Source organism: Salvelinus sp. IW2-2015, linkage group LG18, assembly GCF_002910315.2.
Source record: "Salvelinus sp. IW2-2015 linkage group LG18, ASM291031v2, whole genome shotgun sequence".
NCBI lineage: Eukaryota > Metazoa > Chordata > Actinopteri > Salmoniformes > Salmonidae > Salvelinus > Salvelinus sp. IW2-2015.
The window spans coordinates 49,183,758-49,196,021 of NC_036858.1; the positions used below are offsets into that span (position 1 = coordinate 49,183,758).

At 42.4% G+C, this 12,264-nt stretch overlaps 2 protein-coding genes across 2 annotated transcripts in view; both read right to left on the reverse strand.

Moving 5' to 3' along the window:
* The window catches only part of LOC111977944 (calcium-activated potassium channel subunit alpha-1a), a 270,409-nt gene that overhangs the window by 37,787 nt on the left and 220,358 nt on the right, over window positions 1-12,264 (reverse strand). The window lies entirely within an intron of this gene.
* On the reverse strand, window positions 325-6,116 carry LOC139029099 (uncharacterized). Its single transcript, XM_070448196.1, has 4 exons — window positions 6,107-6,116; window positions 5,040-5,072; window positions 4,440-4,517; window positions 325-2,697 (listed from the first exon to the last, which is right to left on the reverse strand). Exons 1-4 carry the CDS (start codon window positions 6,114-6,116, stop codon window positions 2,198-2,200), a joined length of 621 nt encoding a protein of 206 aa, XP_070304297.1. The 3' UTR covers window positions 325-2,197.

Genomic DNA, 12,264 nt, shown 5'->3' on the forward strand with positions numbered 1-12,264 from the left:
CTACCATGTGGACAGGACTGGAGGGGGTTGGAGGGGGGGGGGGGGGGGGTGAAGGGGTGACAGATGACACTTTAAAGCCAGAGGATTTGTTTTTCAAACAGCTCCTCCTCCTCTCACAGACTCTGTCTTTCATGACAGAAATATTTCAGCTCTGTCATTACCCACTGTCTGACAGCATGCCAGTCTAAACACCCAAGCCGTCCTCTCCTTTTCGCACCTTCACTTTCTTCCCCCTCTCCTCTCTCAATCATTCACTCGCCCCCCCCTTCTTGGCTCCCTCCTCCAACCATCCCACCACCATCTACCCGTCTCGCCTAGAGAGAGAGATAGAGAGAGAGAGACAGAGACAGAGAGAGAGAAGATGGTTCTGTGCAATTTGGTTGTTTTGAATGGATGACTAATGTGGCAGACCCCCACCTCATCATTCCAGCTCTAGATATGGATAGGGTTTAAAAATTCCAGTAACTTTCCCCAAATTTCCAGGTTTTACAGAAATCCTGGGTTGGAAGATTCCCAGAATCAGGAGAGAATAAAAAATAAATCTGGAATCCTCCTACCAATTTTGGGATAGTTACCACAATTTTCCAACCCTAGCTACAAAGCACAATGGCTCTTCTATAGGTCTAAGCTCCATGCCACGGGCACTCAGCCAATCAGGACTGCACGAGCATCCCAGAGTAGCCAATCACATGCCCAACCAGCACTCCAAACAGGACATGATTGAGTAGCCAAGCATTATAGTAGCTAGATGAAGGTCAAGACAACCCATAGAACTTTAAAATAACATAAATATCTGAAAAAATGACTTGCAAACACTCAGTAATCTAGGATGTATGCATTATTATGAACATACGTTTTAAAGATACTTAAGAAACTAACTTGCTGAGCAAAGCTTTAAAATTAATTATTTTATTTTATCATTCTTTCTCTCCGGCCACCGCAATAAAGTCAGGCAGCACAGTGAAGTTTTAGATTAGCTTGATCTGATAGAAGTTTCTTTTCCTCTCAGCTATTCCTCACTCTACAGGAGATTAAAACTTTTCTCCCAACCCAGACAGACAGAAGACTACGAGAAAAACACAGCTAGAGAGAAATCCAGTAGCCTACTAAAGACTTCCAGTTTAGCTAACACCAGTCTGATCTTTTCTACCATCTGTCTGTGAGTTCCAAGGGCTTTAAGAGTCAGACACCCAGGCACTCTTTTTATCCACAGCACACAAATGCCAAAGCCACTGTCACTTCAAACCCTGTATTAGTGCTTTGGTTAGAAATCAATACCACAGCATGATATTAATGCAAATCAATGTTGCGTTGCTGCAAGCGCTGACTGCTCCGAGCACCGAGGACATTTAATTTCCGTCTGAGCATCCCTTCTAGACTTTCACCTAATTGCACTAATAAAAGGTAAAAATGCGACTTTGCCTCCTAAGAAAATGCCAGTCTCTGACATTTCCACTTCGTAAATGTGGACATCCTGAATAGCTAATATCAGAAGAAAGCGCGTTCCACTTTACAAATGCATCTCTCTCTAGTCTAATCCAATTTGTGAAAATATCACAGAATAAAATATTTCCCTTCATTGGCTTATTGTTCTATATTAGTGGATACATCAAGGCTCATATATCTGGGCCTAGCCAGTTTCATGTCCTTCGCCTTGTGGTAGATCAGTTCTGTTAAAACGAGTGTGATTTAAGCACAACAACAAAACGGAGATAATCAACAATGAAACAACATGTTCTGCACTGCAGCCATGGGGATCACAGCTTGTGTGTGACTGTTACTGTACCAATGACATTACGGTACATTGAAAACTAAACTGCTATCTACACAACAGTCTCTCTGAGATTGATACAGCAGACTGTTGTTGGCTCAATGTTCAGGGAGCAATTCCCCTATCACCGCATCACTTAAATATAATAACAATTAAATCAAAACTATGCAAACTTCTCAGGGCATTTATAAAAATGCAATAAAACAGTAACGGATTGTATACATTTCTATATTTGCAGGTGGACTAATGACTACGTGTTCTATCACAACGCCAGGTACCAATAACCCTACAAACACATCCACTATTCCTACTACATAGCAGCCACACACACACAGCACTGGGTGTTGCATTAGTGAGCGTATGAGAGCTGCCTTCATGCAAAGCAGCAGCAGTGGTGGTGGTGGGATTTACAACTAGCAGCAGCATCTAGCAGCAGCTCAGTGAAACCTGCATGCAGGCAGGCGACGGACGCAGGGTGACAGTACAGGGTGTTAGGGACTGACAGGGACTGATGCATCCTGCTAAGGGGGTCAACCTACAGGCCCTGCTGCTGTGGCCGTGCAGAGATGCGTTACTGGGGTGGTAACAGTATTTCACCGGCAGGCTGCGGGCCCGGTTCAGCCTGCTCTGTTCGGCCAGGGCCCTGCCCGCCGTGTCCCCCCTGCCGGGGCCTGAGATACTGAGGCGGAACCCCCCATGGGGCCCAAAACCCAGCCCCACCCCTGGAGGAAGCAGGCTTCCTTTACGGTTATTAACGAGGGGTACGGCGGTGACCTCTCCCTGGGGGACCGGGGGGTCCTGGTGGAGGGAGGGGCGAGGCAGTGCTTGGGGGCGCATGGCATTAGAGGTGATGGTGGAGGGCGGTGAGGTGCAGTTGGCAATTTTTATCGATCGGTTTTGTAAAGATGATCTAACTTCATCCTTCACTGTCAAACAATGGAGAATAAACAGAGTGAAAAAGATAAGCTGGGGAGAATGAGGTTCCTAGATAAATAGAATGGCAATGGTATTTACTTTACAATTTATCTTGTGCCGTGAAATATTAAATTGAATGCAGCTTGTGTGTTAAAAAAATCTAGATGTTATTATATTCAGCAGATATATACATTTTAGGATAAATGTTATGGATTACATTTTTGCTTATTTTTTTAAACATGTACAGTAAACATGCTAATACGCAGATACAAAATAAATCATTATTAAAACAATCTTCTATAAATTATTAATAATTTCCCCTGCATGTGAATGAATCACTAAATATTTTAAGGGGAAAAAGTTAATGTGAATTTCATTGTTGGACCATTTATTTCCCCCTTGAAGATGACTTGAGAAGGGACTGTATGTGTGCCATGAAAGCAGCCATCATTTTCTCGGTAATTGACGATGACACCTCGGTTTTACTTAGCACCACTTAGGCACTTGGCATACGCTTAAAATAAAATGTTCAATATGACATTTGCTTTGCCATTCCTAATAAATATGAATTAATTAAAAGCTTTTTCTGCTTTTTTCTCCCTCTCTTTCCATTTTACTACACAGCGTGTTAGAACAAAGCAGTAACACAGGCTGTCTGGAAATAGTCAGGCCAAATTACTTTCCAAACCCCTCTATAGGCAAATGTAGAGGACGTATGCCCATAATACTCGTACAGTATTGGTAGATGGAAATTCACATTTTAAAACCACAGTGAAATGATTTCTATTAGAATTTGTCTCGGAACACACAAAGAAGAGAGGAAAAGAAAAGAATGGAGAGGTACAAAAAGTAAAGCAAAAAAAGGAAGGAGAAAAAGAGGAAAAGAGGAGGAAAAGAGGATAAGAAAGGGAGGTAAACCAAATAGCTGGTCTTCAAAGCGGAGGAGCGCAGGGGAAGTGTTCTCTTGTCCTCCTGCTGGTTAGTCGGTTGGTACAGTAGGTTGTTAGGTTGTTGTATGTGTCGTGGTCTTGGCCCCCCCAGGGCGCTAAACAGAGGTTTATCCCAGCCGTCAGCTGCCTCCTTGATTTACAGCGCGCCACCGATAGCTCCTGGATTCATCTGGCCCTTGTCAAACACGCGCAGCATTAGAGCACGTTCACACACCCTGGCAGGTCCACTGTKCACTCAGAACAGCCCAGACGGCAACTGTCCCTACCAGACATGCTAATGATTAGATGGGGCCATCACGCATGCAAGCCCCCATCAGGGTCCTATGCAAATCACAGATAGGAAAAGACAGCAGGGAGAATACTGTTGAAGATATTATTGTTCGTTTATTGTATCTGAGCTAAGTTTGATGTGTGTATTAATATTAGGGTTACCGGTGCTGGATAGTACATTGGTATCATAGTATTCTGGGGTATTTTTTGATATGTAACATTATGGATTATTATGGTTTGTATTACTAGCATTTCTGTATTATTAATATTATTTTATAATATTGTTAGCATTAATATTATCATTACAGCTATTTTTGTTATGGTATCATACAGTACTTCTGTTGTTATGATAAACACAGAAAGCAGTGTATTATACAGTAAGCATCTGAAATGGTTATTAAACTGTAGGATAAAAAAGCTGAAAAAATAATGTTATAACAAACAAACAGCATGGAACATTCACATTATCTATATGAAACAGGACAGACATGAGTACATTTGGTCAATACTATACTTTATACTGAGAGATTTACCTAAATTGCAATCTGCTTTGAACCGAACGCCGGTCTCTTTTTGACTTCCCGTTATCCCTGGTGTTGTAGCGCCCTCTGCTGCAAGACGCAGCACAATACAAACACAACTGTATTGGTCTGAACACAACGTCATCAAGAACAAGAGCATGATCTTAAATCAATTATTACAAATATACTGTATGTTCAGTATATATAAAGGACATATGTTATACAGTTAGGGAGGCATCTGTTTTGTACTGAATTAGCTAGGTCAATTAGTGAGAATATAGTGAAGTTATCTACGCATTTCTGATGTAAGAAGTAAGGGGGCTTATAAAAGGACAGACATGAGATTCATTTACACATCATCACTGTGGACAAACTCTGTTATTATTGTCAAGGAACACTACATCAATTCACATCATGTACAGCAGAGACTTTAAGATGGTAGCTTTGCGTTCTAGAACTAAAGGGGAGAACAAAAACCAAAACAAAGCATTGTATTAATACTTGGGGGGGGTGATATGGCGAGGGGACTACAATATTATAGGTACTAAACACGAGGAGGGGTTTGGGTGGTCGCAGAAGCAAGGATGGGGAGGGACAGAGAAACACACTTACGTGATCTGACATATCCATTATACTTATATTTGGCTGAGGAGAAGTGCAAGAGACAAATGACAGGTTACATGGAGGAAGAGAGTGGTGATGATCATGATGAGAGTGACAGACAGACAGAGACAGACAGAAAAGACAAACAGAACTGAGAAACAGACATCCCAGACAGACATCATAGACAGACATGCCAGACAGACATCGCAGACAGACATCATAGACAGACATCGCAGACAGACATCACAGACAGACATCACAGACAGACAAACATCACAGACAGACATCATAGACAGACAGATGTCAGAGAGACATCATAGACAGACATCACAGACGGACATCATAGACAGATATCAGACAGACATCACAGACAGACATCACAGACAGACATCATAGACAGACAGACAGACAGACAGACAGACAGACAGACAGACAGACAGACAGACAGACAGACAGACAGACAGACAGCTATCAGACAGACATCACAGAAAATAGAGATCAAATGATTTAAGATGGATGTAAAATGAAGTAAAAAGAAAATGGTTAGACAACAATGAATCAGAACTACTTTAAAACACATTGGTGATCGCGCAAAATATGAGCTGAATGGAGAGAATAGTGCAGAATGGTAAAAGAGGAGGCGATGAATGGGGTGAAGGAGGTGAATGAGAGAGATGGACTGTATTGCCACAGAGAGAGTGAGGTGAAACAGGGGAGGGGATAAAGTTGTGCTTCTGGAAATTGAAACAAAACTGTGGCACTGTGGGATGTTATCAAAATCCTGTTTTGTGGTTCGGAATCATTTTCAGACGAGCTGAATTGAACCCCCCACTCCTAAAGTAGCTCAGCAATGTGCTGAAGTTTCTCCCCTTACATTGAATCTACTCCAATATTTTTTTATTTTTTGTTATCATGGAGCTGTCGAGAGGGTTTTTTAAGAGTATTCAATTAAAAGGTGATCCGGGGAGAGTGGAGAGCGAACGAACAACACACAGAACGGACGGATGAGCCCAGACTACAGACTGAACAGAACACACACCAAACTCAAACAGAAAGACAGTCACACACACATCTACCCTCTCCCATACCTCCCAATAACACACACACTGAGGGAGGGACAAAGAAACACACACACCACCGTCTGCACAATCGAGAGCATCCTGTTGGGCTGTATCACCGCCTGGTACGGCAACTGCTCCGCCCACAACCGCAAGGCTCTCCAGAGGGTAGTGAGGTCTGCRCAACGCWTCACCGGGGGCAAACTACCTGCCCTCCAGGACACCTACACCACCCGATGTCACAGGAAGGCCATAAAGATCATCAAGGACAACAACCACCCNACAGGAAGGCCATAAAGATCATCAAGGACAACAACCACCCGAGCCACTGCCTGTTCACCCCGCTATCATCCAGAAGGCGAGGTCAGTACAGGTGCATCAAAGAAGGGACCGAGAGACTGAAAAACAGCCTCTATTTCAAGGCCATCAGACTGTTAAACAGCCACCACTAACATTGAGTGGCTGCTGCCAACATACTGACTCAACTCCAGCCACTTTAACAATGTAAAAATTGATGAAAAAAATGTATCACTAGCCACTTTAAACAATGCCACTTCATATAATGTTTACATACCCTACATTACTCATCTCATATGTATATACTGTACTCTATACCATCTACTGCATCTTGCCATCTTTATGTAATACATGTATCACTAGCCACTTTAAACAATGCCACTTTTATATGTTTACATGCCCTACTTTGCTCATCTCATATGTATATACTGTACTATATACCATCTACTGCATCTTGCCATCTTGATGTAATGTATCACTAGCCACTTTAAACAATGCCACTTTTATATGTTTACATACCCTACATTACTCATCTCATATGTATATACTGTACTCGATACCATCTACCGCATCTTGCCTATGCCGTTCTGTACCATCACTCATTGATATATTTTTATGTACATATTCTTCATCCCTTTACACTTGTGTGTATAAGGTAGTTGTTGTGAAATTGTTAGGTTAGATTACTCGTTGGTTATTACTGCATTGTCGGAACTAGAAGCACAAGCATTTCGCTACACTCGCATTAACATCTGCTAACCATGTGTATGTGACAAATAAAATGTTATTTGGACAGTAGCACCCCTAACCCACCATAGTTACTAAGTGATTCTAAGTTAGCCGTTTCAGAGTATTTCACAGTTCAGAGGAATAAATCTTAGAGGAAGAAGTGGATATAGTTATTTGTATGAAGGAAACAAGGGAGGGCTCTGGTCAAAAGTAATGCACAATATATAGCAAATAGGGTGCTATTTGGGATGGAGTCAAAGGGAGAATCTCCTTTTCATACTCCTCGTATCCTCTCTCCTCGTATCCTTCTCATAACCCATTGGATGAGAAAGACAGAGGTCCCTCTAGTCGGATCTTCTCCTCCAATGGGTTTTGAGAAGGAGGCGAGGAGAGAGGACACAAGAAGTATGCAATGGAGATTCACCCATAGACTGAGCTAGCTAGCCTAGCCCTCCCTGCTCTGTCTTCAACAGTAAAGGTCACAGTGAAGGCCCAGGGCTGCCTTGTGACACACACCCTCAAACAGGGACCCTCGCTGGCCCTGGCATCTGTCGCTATCGATCTACCTGCGTCCGCAGAGGCGGCAGGCTAACTGGCTAGCGTCTGAGGGGTAGAGCGACGGAGGAGCGTGGAGGGCCGCGGAGGGGAGAGGGGGGAACCAAACTTGCCTGGTGGACAGGACCTGTCAGGGCAGGTTTCGGTGATGGACCAGCAGAGCCAGGGAAATAAAAATGCTAACATAATTTCCACGTCAGGCTGGATAAGGATCGCCTGCCGCTGAGACACACACACATATACCCATCTCCCTCTAAGTCAGACACAGACTAGCCACAGCCTTATGTCTCTGGTTCACAGCAGACAGCCCAAGCCCCAACCCTCTGGCTCCAGGCCCAAACCGCTTCTCCTGTCCCCAACCCTGCCCAGCAACCCCAGCCCCAGACTTCAGCCTAAACCTCTTCTCCTGACCCTAACCCTACCGTAACCAAGCATCCCCAGCCGCCAGACCGGAATCTTTGCCCCAGATGGTCCCCAGAAGTTGAGACAAACAACGCCCTGAGAGACCAAAAACAGCGTGTCACAAAGATGACTACACCTGCACAAGGTTTACTTCCTAGCTGAATCACTGCTCTTACTTAGGAAGAAGCGCCCCCACTTTAGACTTAGACACGGCTATGTCTTCTATTAGCCCGTCCATGTATATTTCAATTGGCAACTCTGCATAATGTGTGGTCTAAATGTAAAGTGCCTCGCAGATTCACTATTCAAGAAGAAACCAGTTGAAAATCAATTTCAGATGTGAATGAAATCATCGTGGTCAGAGACATTTTATCCACTCTGAAAGAGAAAAACATGGAAAAAGACAGAGGAATTCCAGCGATAGTGATCTCTAACTCACTTTGTTCAGCGAAAAATACGTTTTGTTCAGAGTTAAAGGGGAAATCTGTAATTGAAATAACAAAGGGAATCCCAGCCCCAGTTTCGGTAAAAAGCTTAGGGATGGGGCTGGAGAAATGTAACAACTCTCAAATTCATAGACATGGCTGCAAGGACTGACCATCCATGATATCAAAATTATTGTATTAACAATGTTTTAAAGGTGCAATATGCAGAAATCGCAACACCATTTCCTGGTTGCTAAAATTCTAATAGTTTGCCTAATTTCAATTAATGTGACAACACAAGCAATTGTAGAGAATCATTGTACTATCTAAACCACTTGGAAATATATTTTCAATAACCAAATATATTGTATTTTCAGCTGTTTGAAACTGGTGTACAAAATCCAAAGTAAAATACCTTAAGAACGGGAAGCATAGCGCACATAGAACAGATATACTGCTGCTTAGGATTGCTTTCAATGACAATGTATATGTGATTTTGGTCGAGTCATCCAAAACGTTACATATTGCAGCTTTAAGACTTTAAGACTAGTGTTTGTTTACATTTTCTTTGTTTATAAATATTGGAGTAAAACAAGCTTATATTTTTGGTTCTGATGGGGGTACAACAGTTGAACTAAGCTCATGAGGCATTTATAAATTATATTCTTAAAAATTCAATGGGTGCATATCATTAATTTATACATTGAGTGTACAACTTCCTTAAGAACGCCTTCCTAATATTGAGTTGCACCTCTCCCCTTTTGCCCTCAGAACAGCCTCAATTCGTCGGAGCATCGACTCCACAAGGTGCTGAAACCGTTCCACAGGGATGCTGGCCCATGTTGACGCCAATGCTTCCATGGTTGTGTCAAGTTGGCTGGATGTCCTTTGGGTGGTGGACCATTCTTGATACACACAGGAAACTGTTGAGCATGAAAAACACAGCAGTGTTGCAGTTCTTGACACTAACCATGGCGCCTGGCACCTACTACCATACCCCATTCAAAGGCACTTAAATCTTTTGTCTTGCTCATTTACCCTCTGAATTGCACACATACACAATCCATGTCTCAATTGTTAAAAATCCTTCTTTAACCTGTCTCCTCCTCTTCATCTACACTGATTGAAGACGATTTAACAAGTGACATCAATAAGAGATCATAGCTTTCACCTGGATTCACCTGGTCAGTCTATGTCATGGAAAGGTGTTTATAATGTTTTATACACTCAGTGTAAGTCCAAAAATGTATGTAGTAACTGCAGATTTCCCCTTTTAAGCAGAAATCAGCGGTTGAAACAACGGCCCAACACCGTTTTTGTAAAAAGCTGAGGGATGGGGCTGGAGAATGTAACCATTCTCAAATTCATAGAAAGAGCTATGGATGCAAGGACTCACCATTGGCTGAGGGAAATTGATGATAAAAATATTGTGGGAGATGTTTTGTTAGACTTCTGTGCGGCTTTTGACATTATTGATCATAGTCTGCAGATGGAAAAAAGTATGTGTTATGGCTTTACACCCCCTGCTATATTATGGATAAAGAGTTAGCTGTCCAACAGAACACAGAGGGTGTTCTTTAATGGAAGCCTCTCCAACATAATCCAGGTAGAATCAGGAATTCCCCAGGGAAGCTGTGTAGGCCCCTTTTTTCAATCTTTACCAATGACATGCCATTGTATGTGGATGACTCAACACTATACACGTCGGTTACTACAGCGAGTGAAATCACTGCAACACTTAAAAAGCTGCAGTTAGTTTCATAATGGGTGGCAAGGAATAGGTTAGTCCTAAATATTTCAAAAACTAAAAGCATTGTATTTGGTCAAAATCATTCACTAAACCCTAAACCTCAACTAAATCTTGTAATAAATAATGTGGAAAGCAAGTTGAGGTGACTAAACTGCTTGGAGCAACCCTGGTTTGTAAACTGTCATTGTCAAAACATATTGATACAACAGTAGCTAAGATGGGGAGAAGTCTGTCCATAATGAAGAGCTGCTCTGCCTTTTAGCAACACTGTCAACAAGGCAGGTCCTACAGGCTCTAGTTTTGTGGCACCTGGACTACTGTTCAGTCGTGTGGTCAGGTGCCACATTTACATTTACATTTAAGTCATTTAGCAGACGCTCTTATCCAGAGCCACAAAAAGGGACCTCTTAAAATTACAATTGGCTCAGGACAGGGCATCACAGCTGGCCCTTAAATGTACACGGACAGATAACATTAATAATATGCATGTAAATCTCTCATGGCTCAAAGTAGAGGAGAGATTGACTTCATCACTACTTGTTTTTGTAACAAGCTGAATGCACCGAGTCTGTTTAAACTACTAGCACACAGCTCAGACACCCATGCGAAACCCACAAGAGGTCTCTTCACAATCGCCAAGTGAACAGACTATGGTAGGAGCACAGAACTACATAGAGCCATGGCTACATGGAACTCTATTCCACATCAGGTAACTGATGCAAGCAGTAGAATCAGATTTAAAAAACAAATAAAAAGACACCTTATGGAACAGCGGGGACTGTGAAGAGACACACACACACATGATAAGACATGCACTCTACACACAGATAATGTGATAGTAGAGTAGTGGCCTGAGGGAACGCACTTAATGTGTTGTGAAACGTGTCATGAAATGTCATGTAATATTTTAAATCTTGCTGGACTACAGGAAGAGTAGCAGCTGCCTTGGCTAATGGGGATCCTAAATAAATACAAATACTAAATACCATCCATGATATCAACATTATAGTTTTAACAACCATGTTGAGGCAATATGGTTTTTGTTTACATTGTTTACAAACGTAGTAAAACAAGGTTATATTTTGGGTTCTGCTGGGGTAGGACAGTTGAACAAAGCTCATGGGGCATTGATACGCTTTATTCTTCAAGAATCAATGGGTAAATATCATCAATTTATAAGTCCAAAAATGGATGTAGCAACTGCTGATTGCCCCTTTAAAGAGAACAAGAAAGATTTAGTCTTCCATGAAATCCTACGAGGGGCTGAGGGAGGAGAGAGATCAGTAACTACCCTAATAGTCAGTAATTGGTGCAGAGGGAGAGTAGTGGCCCACCAACCTACAAGAGGCAAAACCAAACTCATCATCAGCCGGTTGACACTAATCTAGTCTGAGCTCACTCGCAGATGGTGGGAGAATGCTGAGGTGGAAATCATATGGGGCTGATTTCTCCCTTTTCCCCTCTATCCAATCACTGCCATCTCTCTTTTCCCTCTATCCAATCACTGCTATTTCCCTTTACCACTGTCATCTGCCTTTCCACTCGCTCCTCTGCCTGGGTCTTCTGATAGGTCCAGAGAGCCCTAGAGGAGCAACAGAGGGCTTGTTCCCCATGCTTTTGAATGCAACGCTAACTTGTTCAATCTGTTTCCACTAGCATTGCTACAAGCTCCAAAAATGCTAGCCAGGAGATTCTGGATGATGCTAAATAACCAGCAAACAAAACAAAAAAATGGTTTGGATGAAACACTGTCGCAAATAATGTACAACTTTTTTTTTAAATCTATCCCTTTCAGGAAAGAACAAAACATGATCTTCTGGGTTCCTGATTACTGAGGGAGAGGAGAAAGTAATCTGATGGGACAAAGATCAAGTCTGGGAAAACAGAGAGGGAGTTATTTATTTTAATCCTGTGGAGTAGCTCGCTACTTAATTACAAGTGAATCCATATATGTTGGCTGGTTGTGGCTGGATGAGTATCATGGCTGAGGTTCACGATCCGAACTGGGTATAACTCAA

What these genes read in the sequence shown, in the direction of transcription:
- LOC139029099 (XM_070448196.1), bottom strand. An exon ending in TAATGGATATGTCAGATCAC is followed by an intron (nt 4,518 to 5,039) that starts GTAAGTGTGTTT and finishes TGCGTCTTGCAG; the next exon opens with CAGAGGGCGCTACAACACCA. An exon ending in CAAAGCAGATTGCAATTTAG is followed by an intron (nt 2,698 to 4,439) that starts GTAAATCTCTCA and finishes ATTGTTTGACAG; the next exon opens with TGAAGGATGAAGTTAGATCA.